Raw genomic sequence first — 11,730 nt, forward strand, 5'->3', positions numbered from 1 at the left:
TTAAGTTAGTTTTTTGACCACATGAGGTAAATCGTATTTTCCACGCACGCATTTGATCTTTACACCCGGAGTATCTTGAAGCTTCCCCACTCTGCACAGTACGATCTGATGCTCTTGAAGATTGTGTCCCTCACCTGAAATAAAAAAAAAAGAAGGATAATTAATACATCGATGAGAAACAGTTCGATGGTATCACGTGAATGTTTGTTTCACGGATTCGTCGAATCTACTCACCCGGTACGTAGGCGGTCATTTCCTTGCCGGTTGATAGGCGAACGATCACGCATTTTCGATTGGCGGAATTCGGCTTCTTCGGCTTTCTGATCACCGTCTTTAAAACCACACCTTTGGCGAATGGTTTTCCATCCAGAGGACTCTTTTCCTTCTTCTTCTTCTTATACGGTCCGTGTTTGTGCAACCTGTTTAGTGTCGTTCTCAGCCTGATCTGTGCGAAGCCTAATTTAATTAAATACTCAAAATAATACATGTTCTGTAAGTGTAGCAAGGTAGAATAGTAATCGTATCAACGTTTGAGAAATATTCTAGCGTACAGCCGCAAAGTTTACCGTTCCTTTTATCACTCTCATTCAAAGCTAAGGGTACACACAGAAAATTAATGATTTCCTTTTTAATTGGCCAGTTAAATTTCTTATTATTTCGTTTATTGTCCTGGGATGTTGAATGAAACGGTTCAAAAGAATTCTTACTTATCTAACTTTGGAAATATAAATATTACACGTGTAACGTTACAACAAAATGTAAGCGCAAAAACTTGTACCGGCCAGTTGGTGATTTTGTAGAGCGTAACACGCAAGTCTGATTTTTCCCCACTGTTTCCCAGGTAATTCAACCTTTCTCTTGTCTACATTTCAGATTCCAAAGGTAAGAACGAACGCGCGTACGTAAAAGGTGTAATTTCCTAGGCAAGTAAAGACACGTGTACATTTCATCTTCCCGAAGTGTGTGCCGGTAAAGGGAAAGTAATAGTCCGGTGAACGGAAACAATTGGGTTTTCACTGGAAATTCGAACGATTAGGTAAGAACGGGCCGAGCCTAATTGCCGTCAACGCACACTTTTCAGTGGCGAAATCTCGCCCTGAGACATGATTTCTTGACTAACTGTCGATCCCGATAAATCCGGAAAGAATTGAGCAACGAGGATTTTACAACAGCCGTTCACCACGAAATCTCCATTTTATTTGGTGAAAAGTAGAATTCTGGTTAGTGTCCATTAACCCTTGGTGTCTTTTACATGATATGTTACGTTAGTTCAAGGTATTAGCTGCTTCAATACTATGTCGGATTACGAACTATTCTATTAGGTCGTTCTGAAAATTGTCGTGATTTTTAAACCGTTCATTTTGAAGAATAACAAACACCAACTCCGCTGAAATCAAACATTTTTATTTCAAATAATTTCTACAATGCTTCGTACAATTTTTCCAACGTATTGCAAGAGCATTATGTTCGCGTACATAAAGTTATTTGAAATGAAAATGTTTTACTTCAACGGAGTTACGTTTTTCACACAAACTCCATAAACACAACGTTGGTTTCAGCATTTAGATTATTTAGCAAAAAGAATTTATTTTGTAGAGTTAGCAATAAATTCGCTTGTAATTCGCTGGCAGAAATGTACCGAATCTCCTGAAGCTTAGTTTAACTTATTGTGGTTTCAAATTTAATTTATCAATCCACACAATTTCGTACGCACTAAAATATTCTATATAATCAATTATACAGTTAATCAGAGATTTTTCCCTTGGATGGTAGTATTGAAATACGAAATTACTTTAATAGCAAATTATTAAAATATGAAATTATTTCCATGCCACTTGATGCGATTTTCATAGCGAAAATTTCCGTAGTAGCAGGAGAGAAAAAAAGTATCGTGAAAGAGGACGAGTGTCGATAGGGAAGTAGCGAGTCCCCAAGGATCACGGTGTCCTAGTCAACGGCATTGTGGACGAGGGCAGGAAAAATAGGAGACCCACTGCGCGGTAACGGTACCGGGAAACTGAAAACTCTTTCGCAAATAATCTTACGAGCCGAAGGAAAAGAGGGTCTCTTGCCCGATGGAATATCAAATATGACGGACGCTTGACATCTGCAAGCCGATCGTCCAAGACCAGTCCTTTTTCGCTCGAGCGTGCATAAGCTTATTAAGCAACATTGTTACGGGGCAAGGTCCACCCATCCTTGCACAAAACGTTCACGATCCGTGAGATCGTGTGACCTGAAAGTGAACGAGCAAATTGCCGTTTGCAAAATTACAAAGGTATGTTTTTTTCTATTTTTTCTATTTTTTTTTAAATATAATTTAAGGTAGCGTCGATGTCCTGGTTATTGGCGACCATAGTTGGCGATCATTCTATACTTCACGAGTAAGTTGCATTGCTTTCTTGAGACTTTCTTCTGTTTCAAATATTTTTTTAATATTGTTAGGTATTTGGAGCTGGTTTCTGGTGTCTTCTGTATTCTAATAAAATATGTTTGGCGGTTAAATTTTGTCGGCAGGGCTCATAGTATGGTGGAATTCTTTTGTTTATTAATTATTATTTGTTTTTTCTCTAATGAATTTGACTGTGGCGTGATTTGTATAGAAATAAGATCACGCATCTATTTTTCCATTTTTCCTTCCATTTCTGTTTGATACAATTATTAAAAAATATTCAAAAACCCGTGGTGTATTACGATTGTTTAAGAAATGTATCAGAGAAAATCGATCGTACCACGACGAAGTATTATTAATTTATCAAATTGCACGTGAAGAAATTAATTTTTTTTTAGTAACGAGGGAGTAATTAAAATTGATCGAATAGTGTCACCTGTACACTTATGTAAATTCGTAATAATTACAGTTACGAGAGTGATAGATACAGTCTACGTCTTGCAATTAGAGTGTCTTAAAGATACTGGATAATTTTTCGAAAGGAACCCGCATTAGAGAGTGAAAGTGCATTTGTATTTGAGAATTTTGGAACGGTGGATTATTATCAATAAATAATTACCTGCAACATGCCAATCATAGAAACTCTTTACATAACGCGTGAACTTATAAAACGTTTGCATTATTGTTGCTAACTGAACGAAGCAAACCTGAATAACAGAAATTCTACAAAATGATTCGTATCGCATGAAATCGGCGTAAATAATAATTTCACGGAAACAATTTCACGTGTAAAATCAAATTTCCGCACCTCTTGAAATTGGTATTAACCGTCTGCTGGGTCATCTGTGACTCGTATTATTCGTGCGTGTAGAAGATTCGTGAAATATACAATGTGAGGCAAAAACTTCGTCCAAAATCGTCTCTATTCTTTTACTGCGAAATGTAGCTTAATTTATTTAGAAAAAAATTGATTCTCTGATGTATAAAGAAGCAAATCTCATGGGTCAGAAGTGACCCGGCTCAGCTTTTCGCCCGATAGTTATAAAAATTGAAATGTAAAAAATAATAAAATTCAATTGAACAATTTGAATAAAAATTTCGTTAAAATTTCCTAAAAGTTGAAACCTCCGATAAAATTGTATTTACCCGAAACGTTCGAAAATTGTCACCTAAAATCGAGTATACACGGTATTGAGAGACGAACGTGATGCAGAACTGCCGTGCGTTCGTTTAGATGCACTTTAAGTGAAACGTCGAGGATGACATGACAATTTCGGCGATATTTCCCCAGGCTGCTCGTAGGAGTGGACGATTTAGCAGGGTCTGTTAGTCGAGACTGTACCATTGTTGTTCATTTCGAGATCTGGCTGACCACCGTCCGTCAATACGACAGATGTCCAAGCCTGCCTAAGCTAATCCGACCTAACTCAGACTTAACTAAGGCAAGAGACCAGCAGAACCTATTATGCATGGAAGGCAACCCCTTTTCCCGAAGATCAATGCGCAAGATTACATTGCGAAAATTCACGACGTCGCGGTTACGCCTTTGTCGCGCTCACGCAGCCAAGACACTGTCGCAGGTAAAATCCACGGCTTATCTCTAGTTGCGACTGGCGGCTGAATGCAACGAAAATTTTTGCGTAATTAAAAGCTGATTAGAAGGCCTCATTCGAGGAGAATAAACATTCCCCGTGGTCGGGAAATAGGAAGGAAACGTTGGTGGATCTAGGTTTTTTTCATTTGCTGAAGTGAGACGTTCTGAAAAAATTGATGACACAAAAAAGGAAATCTGAGAAGAGTATGAGCCACCGATGGGTCATTCCGACAGATGCATGACCAACCGGTGGATCACCACGTTATTTGACACTATTCTATGAAAAAATACGTATATTTATCAGGTGAAAGAATTAGAAACTCAAAAATTAAATATTAGTAATAATGTTCATCGGCAAAATTGAACCATCCATCAAATTAAGTAAATTTCACTGCTACCCTGAACGTGTTAACCCTTTGCATTCAAAGATCTTCTTGCAATATGTAAGCAGCAAATCTTGCCACTGTTAAATTGTTGTTCTGTTAAATATTAGCTTTAAGAGAGCCTCCTTTAATTATTTATCAAATGGTAAACAATAATGTCGCTTCCCAGTCGCCACTCGAGTGCAAAGGGTTGAAGAGAACAGAAAAAACTATCTCTAAGCTTCAAAGGGTCCTAATGATCTACAAAAAAAAAAACACAAAATTGCTCTCTACATAAAATGAGAAAATAAATTCACAAAAATGAAAGATTGCATTGGAAGTAAAAGAGAAACGAACGTAATGATAGCATTCGTTCGCTGATTATCCAGAACGAGACTATCCCACGGATGTCCTTTTGTGGCGTCGCGAGAACTGGGAAAATGCGAATAACAGTCTTACCGCAGCCTGTACCCTTCACAGGATCACTTCTGACAACTGGTCAACCACAAATGGACACGTCACCCCCTTCGATTCCAAGCGATTTTCACCGTTGCCCAAGGAAAAGCCCCGCTTCTCTCCTATTCGTGTCCTTTCTTGCGGAGTAGCCGGATCCCTTTTTGCATTTCCACAGATATCTCTGTCACTCTTTCTCTGTGTGCTCGTGGGGATCAAAGAGGTAAAGCGCTGCGTGCGCTTTTGCTGGCCACGCGCATTTTCGCAAGCGAAAAATGCAGGAAGAGAAAACCGTGGTCCCTTTTTAGGTCGACCACCCCTTTTCGCCGCGTTTACTCCGTTGAGAAACGAAGATACCGATCTGTCGGGAAGGCTTAAAGAAACTCGAGACGTCACTCGAATTCCCATGGAACTGTTCGGCCTTGTTACACTTATGGGAAATGCAAACAATGACCATGAAGTTTCGCGCGATTTCACGTAAATGGGTCACCGCTGACTGGACCTTGCCTTAAGCAAAGTGCTAATTTCTCTTTGAAAGCTTTCAACGTGTTCTAAGTATCGTGGTATCTTTAAGTATTTCGTTAGACACCCATGGAGGATTTTATAGAAAATTTCTATGGTGGTTTAACAGTTACACAGTTAACTATTCTTTGGGTTTTTTTATTAATACTTATGGATAATTGCGTTTTGTGTTTGAATTATGGGAGCATATTTTAACAAATCTTATATTTGTTAATAACAAATTAAAACAACATTTAGAATGTTGGTCTAATAACATATATTACCTTGTATCAAGTTTCCAATATATGAGTTAGTGGTATTCAGTACAGTTCCTGTGATAAAATATAAGAGTAATTAGTTTTGATAGTAATTAATGCTGCTAATACAGAGAATTTTATTGATAAACAAAATACCTGCAGTTGTAGGATTCACACATAGCCTAGTCAGCTGTGGTTTGATGGCTGTAAAGTGAACATATTTGTTTCTTTAAAAAATGTACATAAATGTAGTTATTGCTAATACCTAATTAAATAACTGATCCAAAGCAGTGAATAATACTTTGAATAATAAATAAACTAAATGAGGTATTGTGATTATAACTTTTCTTTGACAACACAAAATAATAAATGTATACGATTTGTATAATGTGCGTATGAAATTTAAATTATGAACAAACATGAAGTATTGCTTATGAAAGAAAAAAATAATGATATTACATGTTTGGATAGGTTAGGTTGGAGGTTAGATTATAATTATGTCTTAGACAGCGAGTGTTAATGCCAATAATACCTTGAGTGGAACTTGTAAAGCAGGATCTCGCTGCATTCACCAGACTTCTAGCTAAGAAGTTCATGATTGTTTTAATTGAACTTTTTCTTAATAATCAACCACATTTAAAGAACTTTCTTCCACCTTTCTCAGAATTTTATCTAGCGACAGAACATCGAACTTCGTTCTTATGGGAGTGGATAAAGTCCATTTCTGTATTATCTTTATCTCAGACACAAACCCTTTGAGTACTCAAAAGTACCTTATTATTATTTTAAAACGTTTCGACTTAAATCTATGCGATTAAAAGATGATTGAATTTCCTCTTAATAACTAATTAATGTTAAATATAGTGGGGAAGTAATCGTAATGCTGATTAGAAAGTATTCAAATTTATTTCACACATCAGTATAAAAACTCTTTTAACCAGTAAATATCTTCAAAAAATGTAGTACCACCGAGTAAAAGCTGAGAGTAATTAATACTGGTTTCTTCAGCCGCCAAGACCGCCGCCAAGACCGCCGCCAAGACCGCCGCCAAGACCGCCGCCAAGACCACCATGTCCACTAGAAATACGAATTACTGGTATGCTGTAGGAAGAGCCACCGCCAAGTCCTGTAACAAAAAAGTCGAAATTAGTATAGATCATGTCTGTAATGACACAATGTTCCAATTATTTGCAATTTTCAGTGTTTTGAAAAAATACCAATTTATTTATTTCGATTTTTAAGTTCTCACTGACAAATGCAGAAACTTGTTAATTTTACATTAACTAATACTTCATGGTAAGAAAAATTCCCATGATAAGTGAAAAAGGTAAAGTTTTGAATGAATTACCTCCATGACCACCTCCATGACCACCTCCTAATCCACCTCCTAAGCCACCTCCTAAACCACCTCCCAAACCTCCAGAGCTCAGTCCATGAATGATTCCTCTTTTTTCAAGTCTCTTCTCTTCGGATTGGGCATACAGGGGTGATGCCAAAGCGATGATAGCAAGAACGATCTGTAAACAAAAGATGAACAATAGTTACGTTTAATCGCATTTTGTAACTCGTTAATTACCGTGTATCGTTAAACGTGTACAATCGAAAACAAAAGAGCAACGTATAATTACACGTGAATATTTTCAAAGAAAATTTTCTGCTTTTACAGATGTTATATAAGTGGTTAATAAAATTGAGCAAAAATTTTTGGTGCAATTATGGATAAATCATAGACGTATAGTTTGAACAAGTTAAATTACTTACAAGGAATTTCATGTTGATGATGTTGGTGTTGTTATTGTAGCGATAGGTAGTTCGCAGTTGTAACTGATGCAGTCTGCACAGAATACACCCCCTTTTATACCACCGGAGTCTTTTTCTTGCGGTATCGCATCCCGGTAAAGTAGATTACGTGTGTATGTGTGCTTCACAAACGCAGCCGGTGCGCGTGGCTACACGCCTTTCTAAAGTGTTGTTTCGCCGCGCTCCTTGTCACGAAAATTTTTTATTACGAGATCACCACGAAGATATTAGACACGACGAGCCGTCAAGTCAGTTGGAAAAAAATAGGTCAATTGTGAAGATTAGCGATAGATAGAAAATGAAATCGTTATTCATATAGGATAACAACAATGCTGTTTTTTTCCTAGTTTTGAAAGCGATTGCTCGAAACCCAAGTAATCTTTACATCGGACATAAAACAAGTATAACCTGACTATTGCGCATACGAATTTTTAATTAAAGAGATCGGTAAGTGTTGCGTCGATTATTTTTCCCTTTCCAAGTCAATAACTTTCCGTCGTGTTTCTCGGACCACGTGGTCGCAAGCCTGATCGGCTTATACGGTATTTGTGGTTAACTACTTACCGATCGTATCAGATGCTTCGAAAGCGGATGAGCTTCTTCGACACGTCGTGTTTCATGCGACAATTTTTCTCTAATTCGATCTAGTTGTCGATATATCGGCTAAAGAGAATTTCGGTCGGAGACATCAGCTCGTATTTTCCGCGCATCTCGAATTTCATCTGTACTGTGAAACTTTCACTCTTATAACGTGCTAAGGGGACGGTTTTCAGTTGCATCGTTACGTAAAAATACGAATCCACATTTTTACATTACATCCTACGCTCACACTTCCTCCCTGTGCTCATTTCTCATGCAGTAACACCAGGTAACCAATAATGTGTCTAAATATCTTGTAGGACCAAAATTGAAAACCTAATATTGCTGATATTATTGTTTTTATCATATTCTTTATATCGAAACCAGACGATCTTTTCGAGAGTTATATCATACATTCATATATCGTGTTAAACGCAAAAATTGTTCACTTTAACTGATTGAAGTGAGGCGCACAACAATTTTGGCACGCCATCTGGTTGCACGTCATTGGTGTAAGTGAACAATAAGGGCAGTAAGTCTGTAAGACACCTAATATAATATAATCAAGTGATTCTTTCTTGTTTCTTCTGATTCTTTCATCAACATCAGTCAGATACGACATGATTTTCTTGCTCGTTTCCTTTGCATCTGAAAACACCTATGTAAGTGACAATTTAATTCTTTATTTTCCCCATACAATAGAGAACAATTTTACATATGTTATATTATGAAGTATCAGGTTGAGGTTGGAAATATTTTTTAAAATAATTACGTTACAGAAAGTGCTTATTACAATAAGTTAAAACAAAATTATCTATTTAAATTACAATACATCGAAAAAAATAATTTTGACTGATTCTACTAAATCGAAATTCATTCCAGAATGCTATGTGTAGAAACTGCTCTACCAACTGAGCTAATGTAGGTTTTGTCACCTGAATGCAACATTTCAGATCTTATATGAAAATGATATTTTTTGAATAATATACTATTAGTGAATAAATTTACCACTTACCAAAATTTCTTTAATATATGTTTTAAACTATAACAAGAAGAGGATAGTCTTTTTAATAAAAACAAAAAACTACATTTTCGTAATTCAGAGTATCATAAATCATTTTGAAAGTATAATACGGTTTTGTCTTGGTATATGTACCATGATTTGTGAAACATTTTCTTTTACATTAACAACACGTGAACGGTTCTAGCTCGAAGGGTCACGAGATTCGAAACGTGCACTCGAATAGATAGGTATCTAAAATGACAGCTATTCGATTTAATTGATGTTCTTCCGTTTTCTTTTCACGTAAAAGCAACGTCGGCATTACAATTACGTAAGCGGAACGCAATTATAAAAAGTGAACAAATTTCTTGCAGTTTTAGTTATAGATATTACTAAATGCTCGTTTCGAAAGGTATCAAAGATCGCGACTGGGGGTTATTGTGCAAGATCGATGAAGGGGGTTGCACTCCACATCATTAGATTGACGGTCGGTAGCTTGATAAGCGGCTAACTCCGAAATTGCAACCATGCTCTAGAACGAACCGAACCGTGTAAAGCCTGATAAATTACGGGCACGTTTTACGTTCATTGGCTACGGTGATGTGTAACCATTGGGGCTCTGTGATCGTTCTTCTTCCTAAAGTACGCGGGTCGCCTAACCAAAGATAATTTAAAATTATAGCGAACAGATTGTAATAAATTTACGAGCAGATAAATCATTAAAAATATTTTTAATACGGTCTAATATGATTTCATGACGATCTTGAAGCAAACATTATACATCGATACGTTCGATGTGTTTTATTGATTAGGTTACTTTATGTATTGGCGCCAAGCGAACCAACCTTTGTTTTTAATGTCTTGAAAAGTATTTTCTACGTTGTACAAGTGGTGTGTAATATATTTTACGAATATAAGGGATAGGAATGAATTTTTATTATATATAACGATTTTTAGCCTTAGATTTTACTACCGACACGCAAAAGGCGCGAATTTTATACGTAGTATAAAAAATACGTCGATAGATGGCACGGTAAGTCAATAATAGTGTTGCCTAAACGTGGCCCTGAAGGAGAGATGAACAGACTGCTTATCTGATGTTTTGTTAAATTACGGAGACTGTATTATGGATTCGTTGTTATATTTAACTCGTTACTTGATAATAAAACGTCAGAAAGTAATTTTCAATGCGATAACGAATACAGTATTTAAACCTAGTGTAGCTCAATTCTATGTTCCTGTTAACAAAGTTATCCTAATTGTTATTTTACGATAAATTTAATATTAAAAATGTTTCGGTTCCGTGTGACGGAAATTGTAAAATTTAGAGATAGCAGTGCTATCAATTTGAAGATTAAAAAAAGGTGTTCAACTAAAAGTAAAGTTACTAAAGCTAATTTAAATTTGACAACTACTGAAACAATAGAAGCAAAAGAAACTCCTTTTGTGCAAGATACCTCAGATTGTACATTGTCCAACAATAGTGTTGGTTGCACAGTGCATAACCAGGCTCAGAGAAATAAATCTGAATTAAAGAAGAAGAGAAGTTCCACATTGCTGTCAAAATCAACAGAAAATAAAATGAATGCTGGAAATAAATTTAAAATAATGAAAGATTTGAAATCATATTCTGTTTTTGGTGGTGAAGTAACAGAGAATTGTGGTATACAATGTATTGAAGATGGCAGATGTTTAAAAATTCCAAGTGTAACATATATTCTTAACGAGACTATGTCTGTCAAAACGAAAAAAGCTTTAGAGATGTGGAAGAATAATATTATCGATACATTTGATGAGAAATACTTCAGACTTCTTTGTAAAGGTATAGCATTTATTTAATACAAACTCAAATGCTTTGAGTTGTGGTGAAATTTATTTTTAGGATTATTGGAAGAAGGTAAAGTATTTCATAAATGTATACAAAATGTATTATTGAAGAAAGTAGTTCCACTTGAACCCCGTATTAAACCAGTGTACTACAGTGTGGAGCCTGTATTAAAGGATTTACAAAGAGTTCATTCATTTGAAACATATGTGACACATCCAACATTGCGATACAGTGGCATTGTGGACTGCATTGTTTCTTACAGGTACAACAGAAATTGCCTTTGCCATCATAAGGAAAATGTAGTTTAACATATGTCATGTGGTTTCGAGCTGGTGTAGTTACCATTATAGTATACCGATATTAATGGCTAAAACCATACCTATTTAGAAAGCAACTGTATATCATTGATTGGAAAAGATCAGCAGCACAGGGGGCATCACTTGCAGCAACTTTTGATGCACCTGTACAACTAGCTGCTTATATTGGAGCTGTAAATGCTTCCAATAAGCATCCATTTAGGGTAAATATTTATTAGAAACTTGTAAAATGACATTCAATTAATTTAATACAAACCCAGTGACAATAAGTATTATTACATCTGTGTCTACAGATAGATAGAGGGTTGGTTATTGTTGCTTACACATCTGGTGAGCCTGCAAGCGTTCATGAATTAAATGATAGTACATTACAAAAGGCATGGGAAGAATGGTTAAGAAGACTGGAACTGTTTTATACAAATTTAAATAAAGCAACTAATTGAGTAACTTAATTTACTCATGTATTACGTTACTCTACTTACGGTTAAATGTTTTTAATTTAGACAGGTAAAAGTGTATTGCTTCAGGCAATAAATATTTCGTTATTTAAGTTAATTTAGAATTAGGAAAATAGAATGAAAGTTAAATGGTTTCCGCTAAGTACCTGAATATCATTGAACAATAAAATCTTCAAAAATTTGTTT

The 11,730-nt window shown here is 35.9% G+C and overlaps 3 protein-coding genes across 3 annotated transcripts; 1 reads left to right on the forward strand and 2 right to left on the reverse strand.

Annotated features, from left to right (window-relative positions):
* Nucleotides 1–6,155, reverse strand: LOC108575603 (40S ribosomal protein S12, mitochondrial). The gene is made up of 5 exons (XM_017938432.1): nt 6,092–6,155; nt 5,716–5,763; nt 5,587–5,634; nt 235–456; nt 1–134 (listed from the first exon to the last, which is right to left on the reverse strand). The coding sequence occupies exons 1-5, from the start codon at nt 6,153–6,155 to the stop codon at nt 1–3; spliced, it is 516 nt and encodes a 171-aa protein (XP_017793921.1).
* A 408-nt stretch (nt 6,156–6,563) lies between these two features.
* On the reverse strand, nt 6,564–7,332 carry LOC108575537 (glycine-rich cell wall structural protein-like). The gene is made up of 3 exons (XM_017938359.1): nt 7,321–7,332; nt 6,908–7,076; nt 6,564–6,685 (listed from the first exon to the last, which is right to left on the reverse strand). The coding sequence occupies exons 1-3, from the start codon at nt 7,330–7,332 to the stop codon at nt 6,564–6,566; spliced, it is 303 nt and encodes a 100-aa protein (XP_017793848.1).
* Nucleotides 7,333–10,513: 3,181 nt separating this feature from the next.
* Nucleotides 10,514–11,529, forward strand: LOC108575538 (mitochondrial genome maintenance exonuclease 1-like). The gene is made up of 4 exons (XM_017938360.1): nt 10,514–10,763; nt 10,824–11,031; nt 11,157–11,289; nt 11,380–11,529. Exons 1-4 carry the CDS (start codon nt 10,523–10,525, stop codon nt 11,527–11,529), a joined length of 732 nt encoding a protein of 243 aa, XP_017793849.1. The 5' UTR covers nt 10,514–10,522.
* The last annotated feature ends 201 nt before the right edge of the window (nt 11,530–11,730 follow it).

This window comes from Habropoda laboriosa, unplaced genomic scaffold (assembly GCF_001263275.1).
Source record: "Habropoda laboriosa isolate 0110345459 unplaced genomic scaffold, ASM126327v1 scaffold186, whole genome shotgun sequence".
Lineage (NCBI taxonomy): Eukaryota > Metazoa > Arthropoda > Insecta > Hymenoptera > Apidae > Habropoda > Habropoda laboriosa.

Excerpts from the sequence above, each read along its gene's own strand:
- LOC108575603 (XM_017938432.1), bottom strand. The coding sequence starts at position 6,155 with ATGAACTTCTTAGCTAGAAGTCTGGTGAATGCAGCGAGATCCTGCTTT. Across the intron at positions 5,635-5,715 it reads TGTGAATCCTACAACTGCAG|GAACTGTACTGAATACCACT; the intron begins GTATTTTGTTTA and ends ATTTTATCACAG. Across the intron at positions 457-5,586 it reads TATTGGAAACTTGATACAAG|GCTTCGCACAGATCAGGCTG; the intron begins GTAATATATGTT and ends TAATTAAATTAG.
- LOC108575537 (XM_017938359.1), bottom strand. Across the intron at positions 6,686-6,907 it reads TCATGGAGGTGGTCATGGAG|GACTTGGCGGTGGCTCTTCC; the intron begins GTAATTCATTCA and ends TTTTTGTTACAG.
- LOC108575538 (XM_017938360.1), top strand. The coding sequence starts at position 10,523 with ATGAATGCTGGAAATAAATTTAAAATAATGAAAGATTTGAAATCATAT. Across the intron at positions 10,764-10,823 it reads CTTCAGACTTCTTTGTAAAG|GATTATTGGAAGAAGGTAAA; the intron begins GTATAGCATTTA and ends ATTTATTTTTAG. Across the intron at positions 11,290-11,379 it reads CCAATAAGCATCCATTTAGG|ATAGATAGAGGGTTGGTTAT; the intron begins GTAAATATTTAT and ends CTGTGTCTACAG.